This window comes from Cololabis saira, chromosome 24 (assembly GCF_033807715.1).
Source record: "Cololabis saira isolate AMF1-May2022 chromosome 24, fColSai1.1, whole genome shotgun sequence".
In the NCBI taxonomy this organism is placed as follows: Eukaryota; Metazoa; Chordata; class Actinopteri; order Beloniformes; family Belonidae; genus Cololabis; species Cololabis saira.
Genome location: NC_084610.1, coordinates 24,548,171 through 24,560,703, shown reverse-complemented (window position 1 = coordinate 24,560,703; position 12,533 = coordinate 24,548,171). Strand labels below are relative to the sequence as shown.

Below are 12,533 nucleotides of genomic sequence, written 5' to 3'. Positions count from 1 at the left end.
ATAAAGTCGAAATTTCATGAATAAAGTCGAAATTTCATGAATAAAGTCGAAATTTCGTGAATAAAGTCGAAATTTCGTGAATAAAGTCGAAATTTCGTGAATAAAGTCGAAATTTCGTGAATAAAGTCGAAGTTTCATTAATAAAGTCGAAATTTCGTGAATATAGTCGAAATTTCATTAATAAAGTCGAAATTTCGTGAATAAAGTCGAAATTTCATGAATAAAGTCGAAATTTCGTGAATAAAGTCGAAATTTCGTGAATAAAGTCGAAATTTTGAGGATAAAGTCGAAATTTCATGAATAAAGTCGAAATTTCATGAATAAAGTCGAAATTTCATGAATAAAGTCGAAATTTCGTGAATAAAGTCGAAATTTCGTGAATAAAGTCGAAATTTCGTGAATAAAGTCGAAATTTCGTGAATAAAGTCGAAGTTTCATTAATAAAGTCGAAATTTCGTGAATATAGTCGAAATTTCATTAATAAAGTCGAAATTTCGTGAATAAAGTCGAAATTTCATGAATAAAGTCAAAGATGTTCATTTATGTGAAGAAGCTTCAATATTTGTTTGACTCTGTTAAACTTTCCTCTTTTATGAGTTTAAAGTATTTACAGATGGATCAGCAGCTGCAGCAGAGAAAGATGGAGAGTCCCGTTGTTAAGATCTAATAATAATGATCTATTAATGATCTAATAAGGATCCTCACTCACTTTTATAGTTTTATCTCATATCTTAGTGTATTTGATAGTATTTTCTTGTATTGTGTATTTATGAGTGTATTTATTAGTGTATTTTACTGCTGTTTGTCATTTCCTGGACTGTATTTAATGTTTGTCTTTTCCATCAACCAGGGACTAAAGATGATAATTACTGGTTATAATCTAGTATATTTACATGAAAATGTTATTAATATGTACTAATGTCCCTTGTTCTTTTCCTTTAAAAATAAAATACAAATACAGATAAAATACAGATAAAGATACAGATAAAATACTGCAGGAGAAAGAACTGCAGGTTTTCAGTTTGGCTCCATCTGGTGGCGGAAAGTCGCCAGTGCAGTTTAGACCTTTAATGGAAAACAAGGTTTACTCAATAATGACACTAAAAAGGAGAAACATAGTTAAACTGATTAGAAGATCATCTTAAAATGAAAGTTAAATGATAATTATTTAAAGTAAAGTTGGATCTACTAGTCCTGGTTTTACTTTCTTATTCTGCAAAAACAGGAATATTTGTCTTATTTCTAGTTAAAATGTTTAGTTTTTAGTAAAAAAAATCTCATTACACTTAAAACAAGAGTCATTACCATAAAAATAACTTGTTATTTGACAATTTTCAGCTGTTTCAAGTAAATTTTCACTTGAAATAAGTAGAAAAATCTGCCAGTGGAACAAGATTTTTTTGCTTGTAATGAAATAAGTGTTGACTCTTGTTTTAAGTGGAATGAGTTTTTTCTAACTAAAAATGAAACGTTTTAACTAGAAATGAGACAAATATTCTAGTTTTTCAGTGTAATCCTGGTTTCACCTCATTAGTCCCAGATGTTGTTTTGTCTGAAATGAAACCCGATGTTTGAAACTTCATCTTTAATTAAACGTCAAAAGAAATGGAAGAAACAAGCTGTTCCTGGAAAGAGTCAGAGAAAAGAGGAATAAGATGCAGAAACTGGAGGATAATTGATCACATGAAGGACAGAAAGGATTTATCAACTCATCATCATAATCACCAGAAAGTATTAGTTGTTCCACCAACGTCATTTATCATTAATATAGAAAATAACAGAATGATGAGTTTCTGGAGTAAAAACCACACGTTTGCTGAGACTGACAGTCAAACAGTGTGTGTTTTCTCTTGTTTTCTTCAGTTTCTTTCCCAATGTGGAAGGGAAGGTAACAGGCAGTCTAGCATTAGCATCAAGGTGAGGGGCGGAGTCTATAAAAGGGGGCGGGGCCTCACCTGGGCCTCTCTTCCTGCACTGAGACACACCTGAGGGAGAGCAGCTCAGGTAGCTCACCTGAGGGAAGTTACCTGTACCTTCAGCAGCTCAGGTAGCTCACCTGAGGGAAGCTCCTCCAGCAGCTGAAGCAGCTTTGGTTTGGTGCTTCATTTGATTTTTCATGTTTGGTGAGGAACTAAAACTAAAACTGAGTGATTGTTTCTGCACATCAGCCAAGAAACAAGAGTCCAGTCACCTGCTCGTCTCTGTTTGGTGGAAGGAACGGTGTTCCAGTCTAGCAAGGTACATTTACTTTTTTATATATTGCACATGTTTTTGTAGAATGTTTCTTTTAAGTTTGTGTTTGTATATTAATGTGCTTTTGTTTCTTTTAGTTTTCAAACAAGGACATTACTGGAGGAGCCAACCACAGTTTTTCCCAGACTTAACATATTTTATTGTGCTTTTAACTAGTCAATGAACGGGGCCATCTTTTGTTTATGTATTTTTCATGTTGGGCTTTTGGCTGCGTTAAGGAGGGGCTGAGTGGTCCAGTAGCCATTTGGCAAATGCCTGTTGTGTCAAATACCAAGTTCATACTCCAAACCAGCAGAGGGCGACCACACACAGCACTGGTGCACACACACACACACACACACACACACACACACACAGTACTGGTGCTCCCAGGAAGTCACTAATTGAGACTAATGTTCACCTGTGCACGGAAAGGCATGACAGGAAATGTTTGGACTGGTCTCAGTTAGCTCCATCTCACTCCTGACCACGCACGCACGCACGCACGCACGCGCGCGCGCGCGCGCACACACACACACACACACACACACACACCTGATCCATTAAAAGACGCAACTGGTAGGAAAGAACCAGTTTGAATGTGGATTTGATTGGGTTTTCTAGTTTAGTAAATCCAATGGAATTTAAGTTGGCTTAATTTGTTTGTTAATTTATGCATGTATAAATTATTGAAAATAAACATGATGGTACTTCATGTTTAGTTAATATTGATCATTTTGAGAGATTATTAAGTTAAGAAATTGACTTTGAAAAGTTAATTTAAATGTTTGAGTTACTCTGAGGACTCTTAAAGGAAACGTGCTTCTGATTGTTTAAATTGAGTCTAATTAATGTATTTTCTGTTCATCTTAAAGGTTATCAACCTACTCTTCTTTATCCCATTCCATTATTTGATTATCCCCATTTAACCCATCTTCAAGAAAATAAAAACTTTTATTATTAAGAAGATTTGAGTTGTTCTTTGCTTTTCCTTCTACAATCCATCAAGCAGTTTTTCAAGTTTGGGCAGAGTTGTGGTCAGAAAAAACGCACAACTTGACAATGCACTTTATTGTGTGGTTTGAGTCCCCTTAGCGTTTACTTGAGAGTGGCAGACAGTTTTGAATTGAGCTGACTTGGATTGTGTGTAGTGGTGTTTGCCTACGTATTTTTGGACAGTTTATCCTTATGCATAACTCTGCATAACTATATACTATAACTCTTAACTCTGCACCTTGATCCCACATTGTGTATTTTTCCTCGTGGGTTCATTTCCTGTTGATTTGGTTTATTGATTTGACTGTTTTCATCCATCCATTTTATTGAGGCATCTAAGTTTCCAACTGGACATAAACTTTGATTCTATGCATTGTAAATAAAATCTATATTTTTTGGTACAGCCGTCTCTGCCCCTGGTTTATTCTGGGTCTTGTGTATTAATTATTATTAACACCTGGTCACATCAAGAAACTTCTCGTTTTCACATTTATTCCTGATCAAAACGTCACAGTGATGTGGTTTTAACTCTGGGGATTAAAGTCTGGATCGTCTGATTAAATATGATTTAAGTTTTACCAAAACAAGAAAAAAAAAAAGATTAAAATCCATATATTCAAAGATATGCATTTTAATCTTTTTTTTCTTGGTAAAACTTAAAGCATATAAATGCATTTACATTTTTTGGGGGTAAAATGTAAAGCATATATATGCATTTTAATCTTTATTTATTTTTTGGTACCAGGACCAGAACCCGGTCCAATCCTGGGCCCTCATTTATCAACGGTGCGTAGAAAAGGTTCTAAATTCTGTCGTAGGAGTGAAATTTAGAATGTGTGTAAGTACAAAAAAATCCGGATTTATCAAACGTGCGGACGCTGGTCGTACGCACATCAGTGATGATAAATCCCACCTGTTCTAAACTGCCGTGCTCGTGCACGGTTACCGTCATTTGCATTCAGAAACGCCTCCAATTGGCCATATATGGAGCAACAACAGCTCCCGCTTGGAGGTTTACAAACTTTATTGAACAAAATTCTGTAGAGTTTACAACAAAAGGCAAATTAAACAAAATAATCAATTATCTACAGACATTCAACATTTGGGGGGGTTGAGAGCAAAAAAAAAAAAAATACATACAAAAAAATACATTTACTGACAAGCTATGGGAAGTGTATTAATAAAAATTAAGAAACAAAGACATCGTTTCATATAAGCTTTTGACAATATCGTTTTTTTCACGCATCAGTTTAAGACAGTGTTTCTCAATCCTGGTCCTCGTGTTCCCTGTCCTGCATGTTTTAGATGTTTCCTGCACCAACACACCTGATTCTAATTAAAGGTCCTCATTAGCTTGTCACCACGGTCTGCACAGTTCTGTTGATGACACAGGTACTTTTATCACGGTGTGCTGAAGCAGGGTAGCATCTAAAACATGCAGGACAGGGAACACGAGGACCAGGATTGAAAAACACTGGCCGCTAAATACAGTTTACATTAATTTTTCAGTTGTACAATGGAGGGTTTGCTGTTATTCCATTTGCATTTATGTATGTGATATTTACCTAGTCAAATAATTATGTTGACCATGTTTGACATATTTCTTGGAAGATTATCCATAAATTAAGATTTGGTTGGAGTCAAAAGCTCCTGCTTGGAGGTGCAAACACCAACCGAGCTGTTCTGCAGAATAAATGAGTGTTGCGTTCCTCCAGGCCACCGGGCAACGACGGGAAACAGAGACATAGTTGCATCGCAGATTATTTGTGCATTGATTGAATGAAATCCTTTCATGTTCACGTAACTGAATTCATTATGTGATGGTGCTTTTATGGCGATTTGGGTGCAATATAGCTCCAATTATGTTTGGGAATCCGGCGATGGCGTGAAATCCTTGTTTAATTTGGGCTTGTTGGTGATGTGTGTATGGAAACTGGGTGTAAATTAGGGCCAGAGAAATTATTGCATCCAACACTGCCGGCATGATTTTGCTGCGAAATGCCACATGTCTCCAATCTCTCTCTGAAATGTTCCGGTGCAAACATCCCAGGGTGGACAGGAGCTGGATGTGACTGGGATTGAGTTGTAAATCACAGCATAGATCCATCAGAATGTTTTGGGGGAAGCGATTCCTATGAGCAGCCGCTCCGTGCTCTCACTGAACAGATCAGCGCGCTCTTTGAAAACACGCTCTCTGCGGAGCGCGTTTTTGCGGAGCGCACGGTCTCTAAATCCTCCAACAGTGCAAGATAAGCCATGGTACTTGTATTTTCTTTTCAGCTCGTCCTGCCAAAGCTGTCTTTTATAGCTTGTCACACCAATTATTCAAAATGTCTGAATTACTTATGGAGAATTTTTATTAATTGGAGGAAACGGGGAACATGTGCACATCTTCCCCGTTCAGTCAGAGTTCAGCGATCTCAAACTTCACATGTAAAGTTTGAGACTCTTTTAATGGGTTCTATTTGTAGTTTCACTGTTCTACCACTAGGTTTTGTGTGTACGCATGGTCGGAGCTGTGCGTATATTTACACGTGTTTCTGCGCACAAATACATGTTGATAAATACCATACTTTGCGTGGGAATGCTCGTACGCACACTTTACGCACAGATCTGTGCGTACGCACTGTTGATAAATGAGGGCCCTGGACTCCTGCTGGTTTCCAGCTCCTCATCTCTTCTTTAATCTCATTATCCAATAAAAACCCTCCGTTGTTATTGACTCTGGGGGGATTTGGGGGATTAAAGTCTGGACCGTCTGATTCTAGAAAACTGATCGCTGGTCTTTATTGATCCGCCTGAATGAATGAATGAAATTGTCACAAGAAAAAAAATGATTAAAATGCAAATACAGGACTGTGTCAGAAAATTAGAATATTGTGAGTTCTTTATTTTCTGTAATGCAATTAAAAAAACAAAAATGTCATCCATTCTGGATTCATTACAAATCAACTGAAATATTGCAAGCCTTTTATTATTTTAATATCGCTGATTATGGCTTACAGTTTAACATTAAGATTCCCAGAATATTCTAATTTTTTGAGATAGGATATTTGAGTTTTCTTAAACTGTAAGCCATGATCAGAAATATTAAAATAATAAAAGGCTTGCAATATTTCAGTTGATTTGTAATGAATCCAGAATGTATGACATTTTAGTTTTTGTAATTGCATTACAGAAAATCACAATATTTTAATTTTCTGAGACAGTCCTGTACATGCACATACAATTTAAAGTTGTATTTAGACGTCATTATTCAAAGACAAGGTTGGCAAGGACTTTCCCAAACATGTTGATGTTTGGGACGGATCTGCAGGATCAGCCTGCTGATGTTTTTCTCTTGTCCAAGTTTCTGACAAGTTTCTGACAAGTTTCCTTCGACACCAAGTCCAAGGTTTTTTCCAAAACTATTGACGCCATGTTTGTTCTTCCTGAGGAGTTTATTTATACCCGATACTAAAGAACTGGAAGTAACAGCTTTCACCTCCGGAACTGCTAAAACCAGAGCTGGTAGAGTAGCCAAAAACTGTACTCAAGTAAAAGTACTGTTACTTCAGAATAAAATGACTCCAGTAGAAGTAAAAAGTAATAATAAAATAATTACTGGAGTAAAAGTAAAAAACTACTCAAGTACTGAGTAACTGTTGAGTAACGTCTGATTTATTTTTTTAACACAACCATTCAAACAGACAAAAGTACAAAATAATCATCTTCAGGCAAATTAAATCAATAAAATAATAAGATTAATAAAAAATAGCTTAAATTAAAATCTAAAAGTAAATCCAAGTACTTTAATAAATAATAAAATAAATAAAATAACAATAAAAAATAAATTAAGCACAAGTAGCACAAAATGTCCAGCCTTTGTACTTTTCTTTTTTAACCAGAACTAAAACAAACATGAACTCATAGAAACTGTGTGTGTGTGTGTGTGTGTGTGTGGGTGGGGGGGGGGGGGGTATTTACTTCAAAGGTTATAGCATTTACTGGGGTGTATTTACTGTGTGTGTGTGTGTGTGTGTGTGTGTGTGTGTGTGTGTGTGTGTGTGTACGCCTCCTCCATTACTATTGCATAGCTGTGGAGAAGGCCGTGGCACTAACTAGAAAAATTCCCTTGCAGACATTTCGAGAGTGCCACAGGGCTGCCCATTTGACCTGGTCCAGGTCCAGGACCAGGTCCAGGTCTAGACCTGGTCCTGGACCCAGACCCGTCTCCTCCTCCTGCAGCTCCTACTAATCTCCACTAATGGGATTAACAGGTTGTAAATCTGCGGCTGCAGTTAAAGTCCCATCTGCTCCTGAGACTGAGAGGAGGAAGCAGCCGTCGCCGTGACGACCAGGACGTCTGGGTTTCAGTTCTGCCATGAGAGCTGGCGGAGGAACCAGCAGGAACCTGCAGGGGAGCTAACGGACCGGGACCAGGACCGGGACCAGGACCAGGATTTAGCAGAGATGTCCGGGTGGAGAGGGAGGCTGGTGCTGTGGACGCTAGCAGCCGCGCTGCTGCTGTCGGGTTACCTGTACACGGGAACAGGTGAGTCTCTACAGGTCCTGGGAACCTGGATATAGAGCAGAACATCGTCAGCGTATAGGGTTTCTGAGGGTTTCTGGTTTCTGAGGGTTTCTGGTTTCTGAGGGTTTCTGGTCGGAGACTTCAGGTCTCAGAGGTCGGTTACGTCAGGCACCGACCGTCAAACCAGGGATTTACTGGGATGACAGGGAGCGTGGATCAAGTGACAGCTGAGAACATGACGGGTAACCGTGGCAACGGGGCGGAGGGGTTGGTGGTTCCCGGTCGGACAAGCGAAGAGAAACGTTGCCAGGCAGCATGTTGGTTCCAGAAGGTCTAGATGTAGCAGCAAAACCTGTCACACATGTCCTCTGGTCCTACCTGTGCTTTTCATGTTAGTTTTTGTTCCTTTAGTTTTCATCACATTAGTTTCGTCACGTTAGTTTCTGAACGGAGAGAACAGCATCGTCAGCGTAGAGGGTTTCTGGTTTCTGAGACTTCAGGCTCTCAGAGGTTGGTTAGGTAGCAGCCGTCAAACTAGGGATTTACTGAGTTGACAGGAAGCGTGGATCAAGTGACAGCTGAGACCATGATGGGGAACCCCGGCAACGGTGCGGGGAACCCCAGAAACGGGGCGGTTGAGGATGTTGGTGGTTCCTGTCAGGAATGGTTAGGTGAGGACCCAAACGCAGGAGAGAGCAGGAGGCAGAAGTTCCAAAAACTTAGGTTTATTTCCAAAAACAAAACCAAAAACGCTGCTGAGCAGGATCAATAACCGAACAGGAACATGAACAAGAAAACTAGGTAGAACCAACGAGGAGAACATGGAGGGAGGAAACAGTCCGGACCAGCAGGAGCAGGAAAGACAAGACTAGAAATAACAGAGGATAATGAGACACAGGTGACGACACTCAGGGCAGATGGAAACAGGAGGGACAGAACTGAAACTCAAGGACATGGGCTACAAAACAAAACAGGGAAAAGTCAAATCCTGACAGTTCCCGGTCAGACAAGCAAAGAGAAACCGGCAGCATGTTGGTCCCAGAAGGTCCAGATGTAGCAAAACCAGTCCCACCTGTGTTTGTCCTCTGGTCCCACTGAGGTCCTACCTGTGATGGACACCTGGACTCTGGCTGGTTCTAGCTGGTTTTGTGGGACCAACTACCATAGTTAATCCTGACATTAATGGAACGTTGGGGAACCCAGACTCCTCTGTCCACTTCTGTTCCTCATGGTTTGTTATATTTTGCTAAATTAACTTCCTGTTTGGGTCCAAATTGAACCCCCGACACCGTTGCTTACCCGAGTGCAGCAGAACTCCAATAGGAACCCAGACGGGTCCATGTGGAACTGGACGCTGGTCCGTCAAAGATGTCAAAGATCAGGAGGGTCCTGGAGAGGGTGGGGCTTCAGCAGATCATCATCCTCCCATCAAAACAGGGTTAAGAGTCAAGGTGTCGAGCTGGTTACCACGGCAACACCGTAAAACACTGGAGAGTCTTTTATGCCTTAAAACTAAATCAAAAAGGTCAAATTAAAGTGGTGGTAGTCAGAAGAAAGAGGTGCTGACGGAGACTATAATGTAATAACGGAGATTCCTGACCAAGTCAAACCGCCTCTAATGTGTTGAATGTACTTACTTACTTACTTAGGCCCATTGCTCGTGACTGAGCGTAGGCCGTCCACGACCGCCCGCCATCGCTCTGTTCAGGGCTGCTCTCGCTGCTGTAATGGGACATTTTGGTATGACAATGTTTTTTGTCTTGTATGCTTTAAGACTAATGCACAAATCCTAATTTCAAGTGGACATTCCTTGGCGAGGCCATGCTCCTTTGATACAGAGTCTAGCACGGTTGCCAGGGTGATATTTTGTCTAGTTGTTGCCAGCCTGGCCATTATAAGATAGCGTGTGCTTAAACATTGCTAGGGAATTACAGGCTGACTGTTCGTCTGATCAGATCGGCACTGTGTGATCCTCCATTCACTGAATGTTTCTCTTTTTATTAAAACTCCAGAAAGACAGCTGAGTGTCCTGACATTCATTTTTGAACACCTTTTATTGAACGAAGAACAATTTTTGCCACCACACTGCTCCACTCCGGTTGGTGTCCAGTCGTTTTAGCCTCCAGCTGTCGCGAGACTGGCCTCTCTTCCTCTCTCCTGGTGGATTCCAAGTCAGAGTCTGTGTTGTGATGCTGGATTCCTGAGGGTGTGTCCTATCCAACACCACTTCCTCTCATGGATTTGTTTGTCCACTGGGTCCTGTCCTGCCGTCCCCCACAGCTCTTCATTCCTGATCTTGTCCGGCCGTCTAATGTTGTAGAGTCGCCTTAGGCTCCGTTCAAAAACGCTGGTGTTTTCATGCGTTTTGACCGTTCATTTACACCAAAACGAAGCTCAAAGTCTCCAAAAACCATCATTTCAAATGGAACAAATGAATTCTGGAGAAGTTCTGGAGACGTTGATGGTCAGATCTGGTCCACCAGCCGGAGCCTGAATGTTTTCAGCTGCAGATGAACCTTTAGTCCTTGAATGAAGCCAACTAGACGTCCAAACTTGTTCCTCATGGTTGTGTAGACCAGGTTTGAAGATGAAACAGGAACAAGCTGATGTTGGGTCTTGAAAACCAGGCAGATTCGTCCATGGAGGGTTTTTGTTTGTTCTTTTTGTTTGTTCTTAGGCCACGTTTACACGTAGCCGGGTATTTACAAAAACGGATATTCCTGTGGCATAATGTGACGTTTCTGTCTCATAATGTGACGTTTCTGTCTCATAATGTGACGTTTCTGTCTCATAATGTGACGTTCTGAAGCCTAAATGTCCGTTTCTCTCCGTTTACAAGCAAACGTGAAGACGGAGGTTTGAAAAATCTACACTTTGGCCGGAGTTTTCAGAAATGATAGTTTTTGGAGACATTGAGCTTCGTTTTCGTGTAAATGAACGAACAAAACGCATGAAAACACCAGCGTTTTTGATACGTGGAAACAGGGCCTGAATATTAAAGAATCCTTTATTACATCACGCATTTATGTGTCTTTGTTTTCCAATACTTTTACTCTGAAATGAACAGTTTGGTCGAAACCAGTTAAACATCCAACCTTGAACAGATCTGGAGACTTTAGAATATAGTTACTGGTTGTGATGTCACCACTGATGGTAACAGTGATGACATCACTGTCAGAAATATCTTTAGGAATGTTTAGAGTCTGTCTCTGGGATTGTTGGAGACCTGATAATGAATCCTGTTTTCTGGTGTCTCCAGGTGCCAGTCTGGATTGGTCGGGGGGTTCGGGGGAGAATCCTGGACCACCAGAGCTGGCGGAGGGTTCTGACCATCTTTCCTTCAGGAGACACTCGTCTCTGACCCGAAGGAAGAGGGACATCCTGTTTCCCAGCGGAGTGAAGCTCTGCAACCAGGAGACGTTTAACCAGGCCGTCAGCAACCACCTCAATTACTTCCACCTAAGAGGTACTAATACTACCGATACTTCCACCTCAGAGGTACTAGTACTACACCTAGAGGTACTAGTACTACACCTAGAGGTACTAGTACCTCTAGTACCTCAAGTTCCTGTCAGGGCAGTTCAGGTAAAGTAAACCAGATCAATGCAGTCCAATTAAATACAGTGAACTTTGGTCCATTTACAATCCACTTATGTTCCTGCTAACAACTAGCCTGTTGCTAATGAGCGTCCTTGGACCTGGAGGAAAACAACACAGATCATTCAAGCCCTTTTTAGTCACATAAACTGATACAGATGCAGAAAAAGCTCCATCTCCACCTGAACTAAACACAACAAGCAGATTAGTGACACCCACTTGAAAAAGACCAGAATGCCACAGAAAACCGTCAACGGTGACCAGCGGTTCTCGTCAGTTCTGGTTGCTAACATGTCCTAACATGTGATGAGGCATTGTAATAGCACCGTGGTCGTCCTGAATATCAGCTTCCTACCCCCCCTGCAGAAGACGACACCTTAGAAGTTGTCTCAAACAGACTTGGAACACTAGAGCACCCCATGGGGGGATTTGGAACTTAGTGACTGTCATGCCAAATGCCCGGTGGGGACATTTGGCCACAGATCACATCCAACTGTAAATTACTCTTCGTCTGTCAGTTGGCTTGTGTATTCCCTGCCTTTTGCGCCTTGAATTCCTCAACACATGTCCCAGTTTGCCAGGAGACGGTGTGGGAAGCCTTCAAGATCTTCTGGGACCGTCATGGTTCTAGTTCTGGTTGCTAACCTGTCCCATTGTGTCCCTGTTTGCCAGGAGACGGTGTGGGAAGCCTTCAAGATCTTCTGGGACCGTTATGGTTCTAGTTCTGGTTGCTAACCTGTCCCATTGTGTCCCAGTTTGCCAGGAGACGGTGTGGGAAGCCTTCAAGATCTTCTGGGACCGGCCTCGTCTTCGTTGTCGTTAGTTTTGGTTCCTAACATGTCCTCTTTTGTCCCAGTTTGCCAGGAGACGGTGTGGGAAGCCTTCAAGATCTTCTGGGACCGGCTGCCGGAGGGGGACGAGTACCAGGACTGGGTGACGCGCTGCATGGACGGCAGCGTTAGCATCGTGGACATCGGCAGCTTCTTCAGCCAATCAGAGGAGCACAGAGACCTGATCAGGACGGTACGCTAACCGCTAAACTGCTAACCGCTAACCAAGTCTGCAGAGGTTTACAGCTGATACAGAAACCAGAATCAGAAATAATTACTCTAAACTTTATTTATATAGCAGTTAAAAACAACAGAGTTCACATACAGGCAAATGAACAGAAAAATGCGGAAAAGTAAACCTGTAA

The 12,533-nt window shown here is 41.2% G+C and overlaps 1 protein-coding gene across 1 annotated transcript in view; it reads left to right on the top strand.

Annotated features, from left to right (window-relative positions):
* LOC133425123 (uncharacterized) overlaps positions 1 to 12,161 on the top strand; it is a 36,483-nt gene extending 24,322 nt beyond the window's left edge. The window contains exons 3-5 of the mRNA XM_061715804.1: positions 7,538 to 7,762; positions 11,001 to 11,207; positions 12,094 to 12,161. Of these exons, the coding sequence (XP_061571788.1) occupies positions 7,538 to 7,762; positions 11,001 to 11,207; positions 12,094 to 12,161 (500 nt within the window). The remainder of the gene's footprint in view (positions 1 to 7,537; positions 7,763 to 11,000; positions 11,208 to 12,093) is intronic.
* Positions 12,162 to 12,533: the final 372 nt, after the last annotated feature.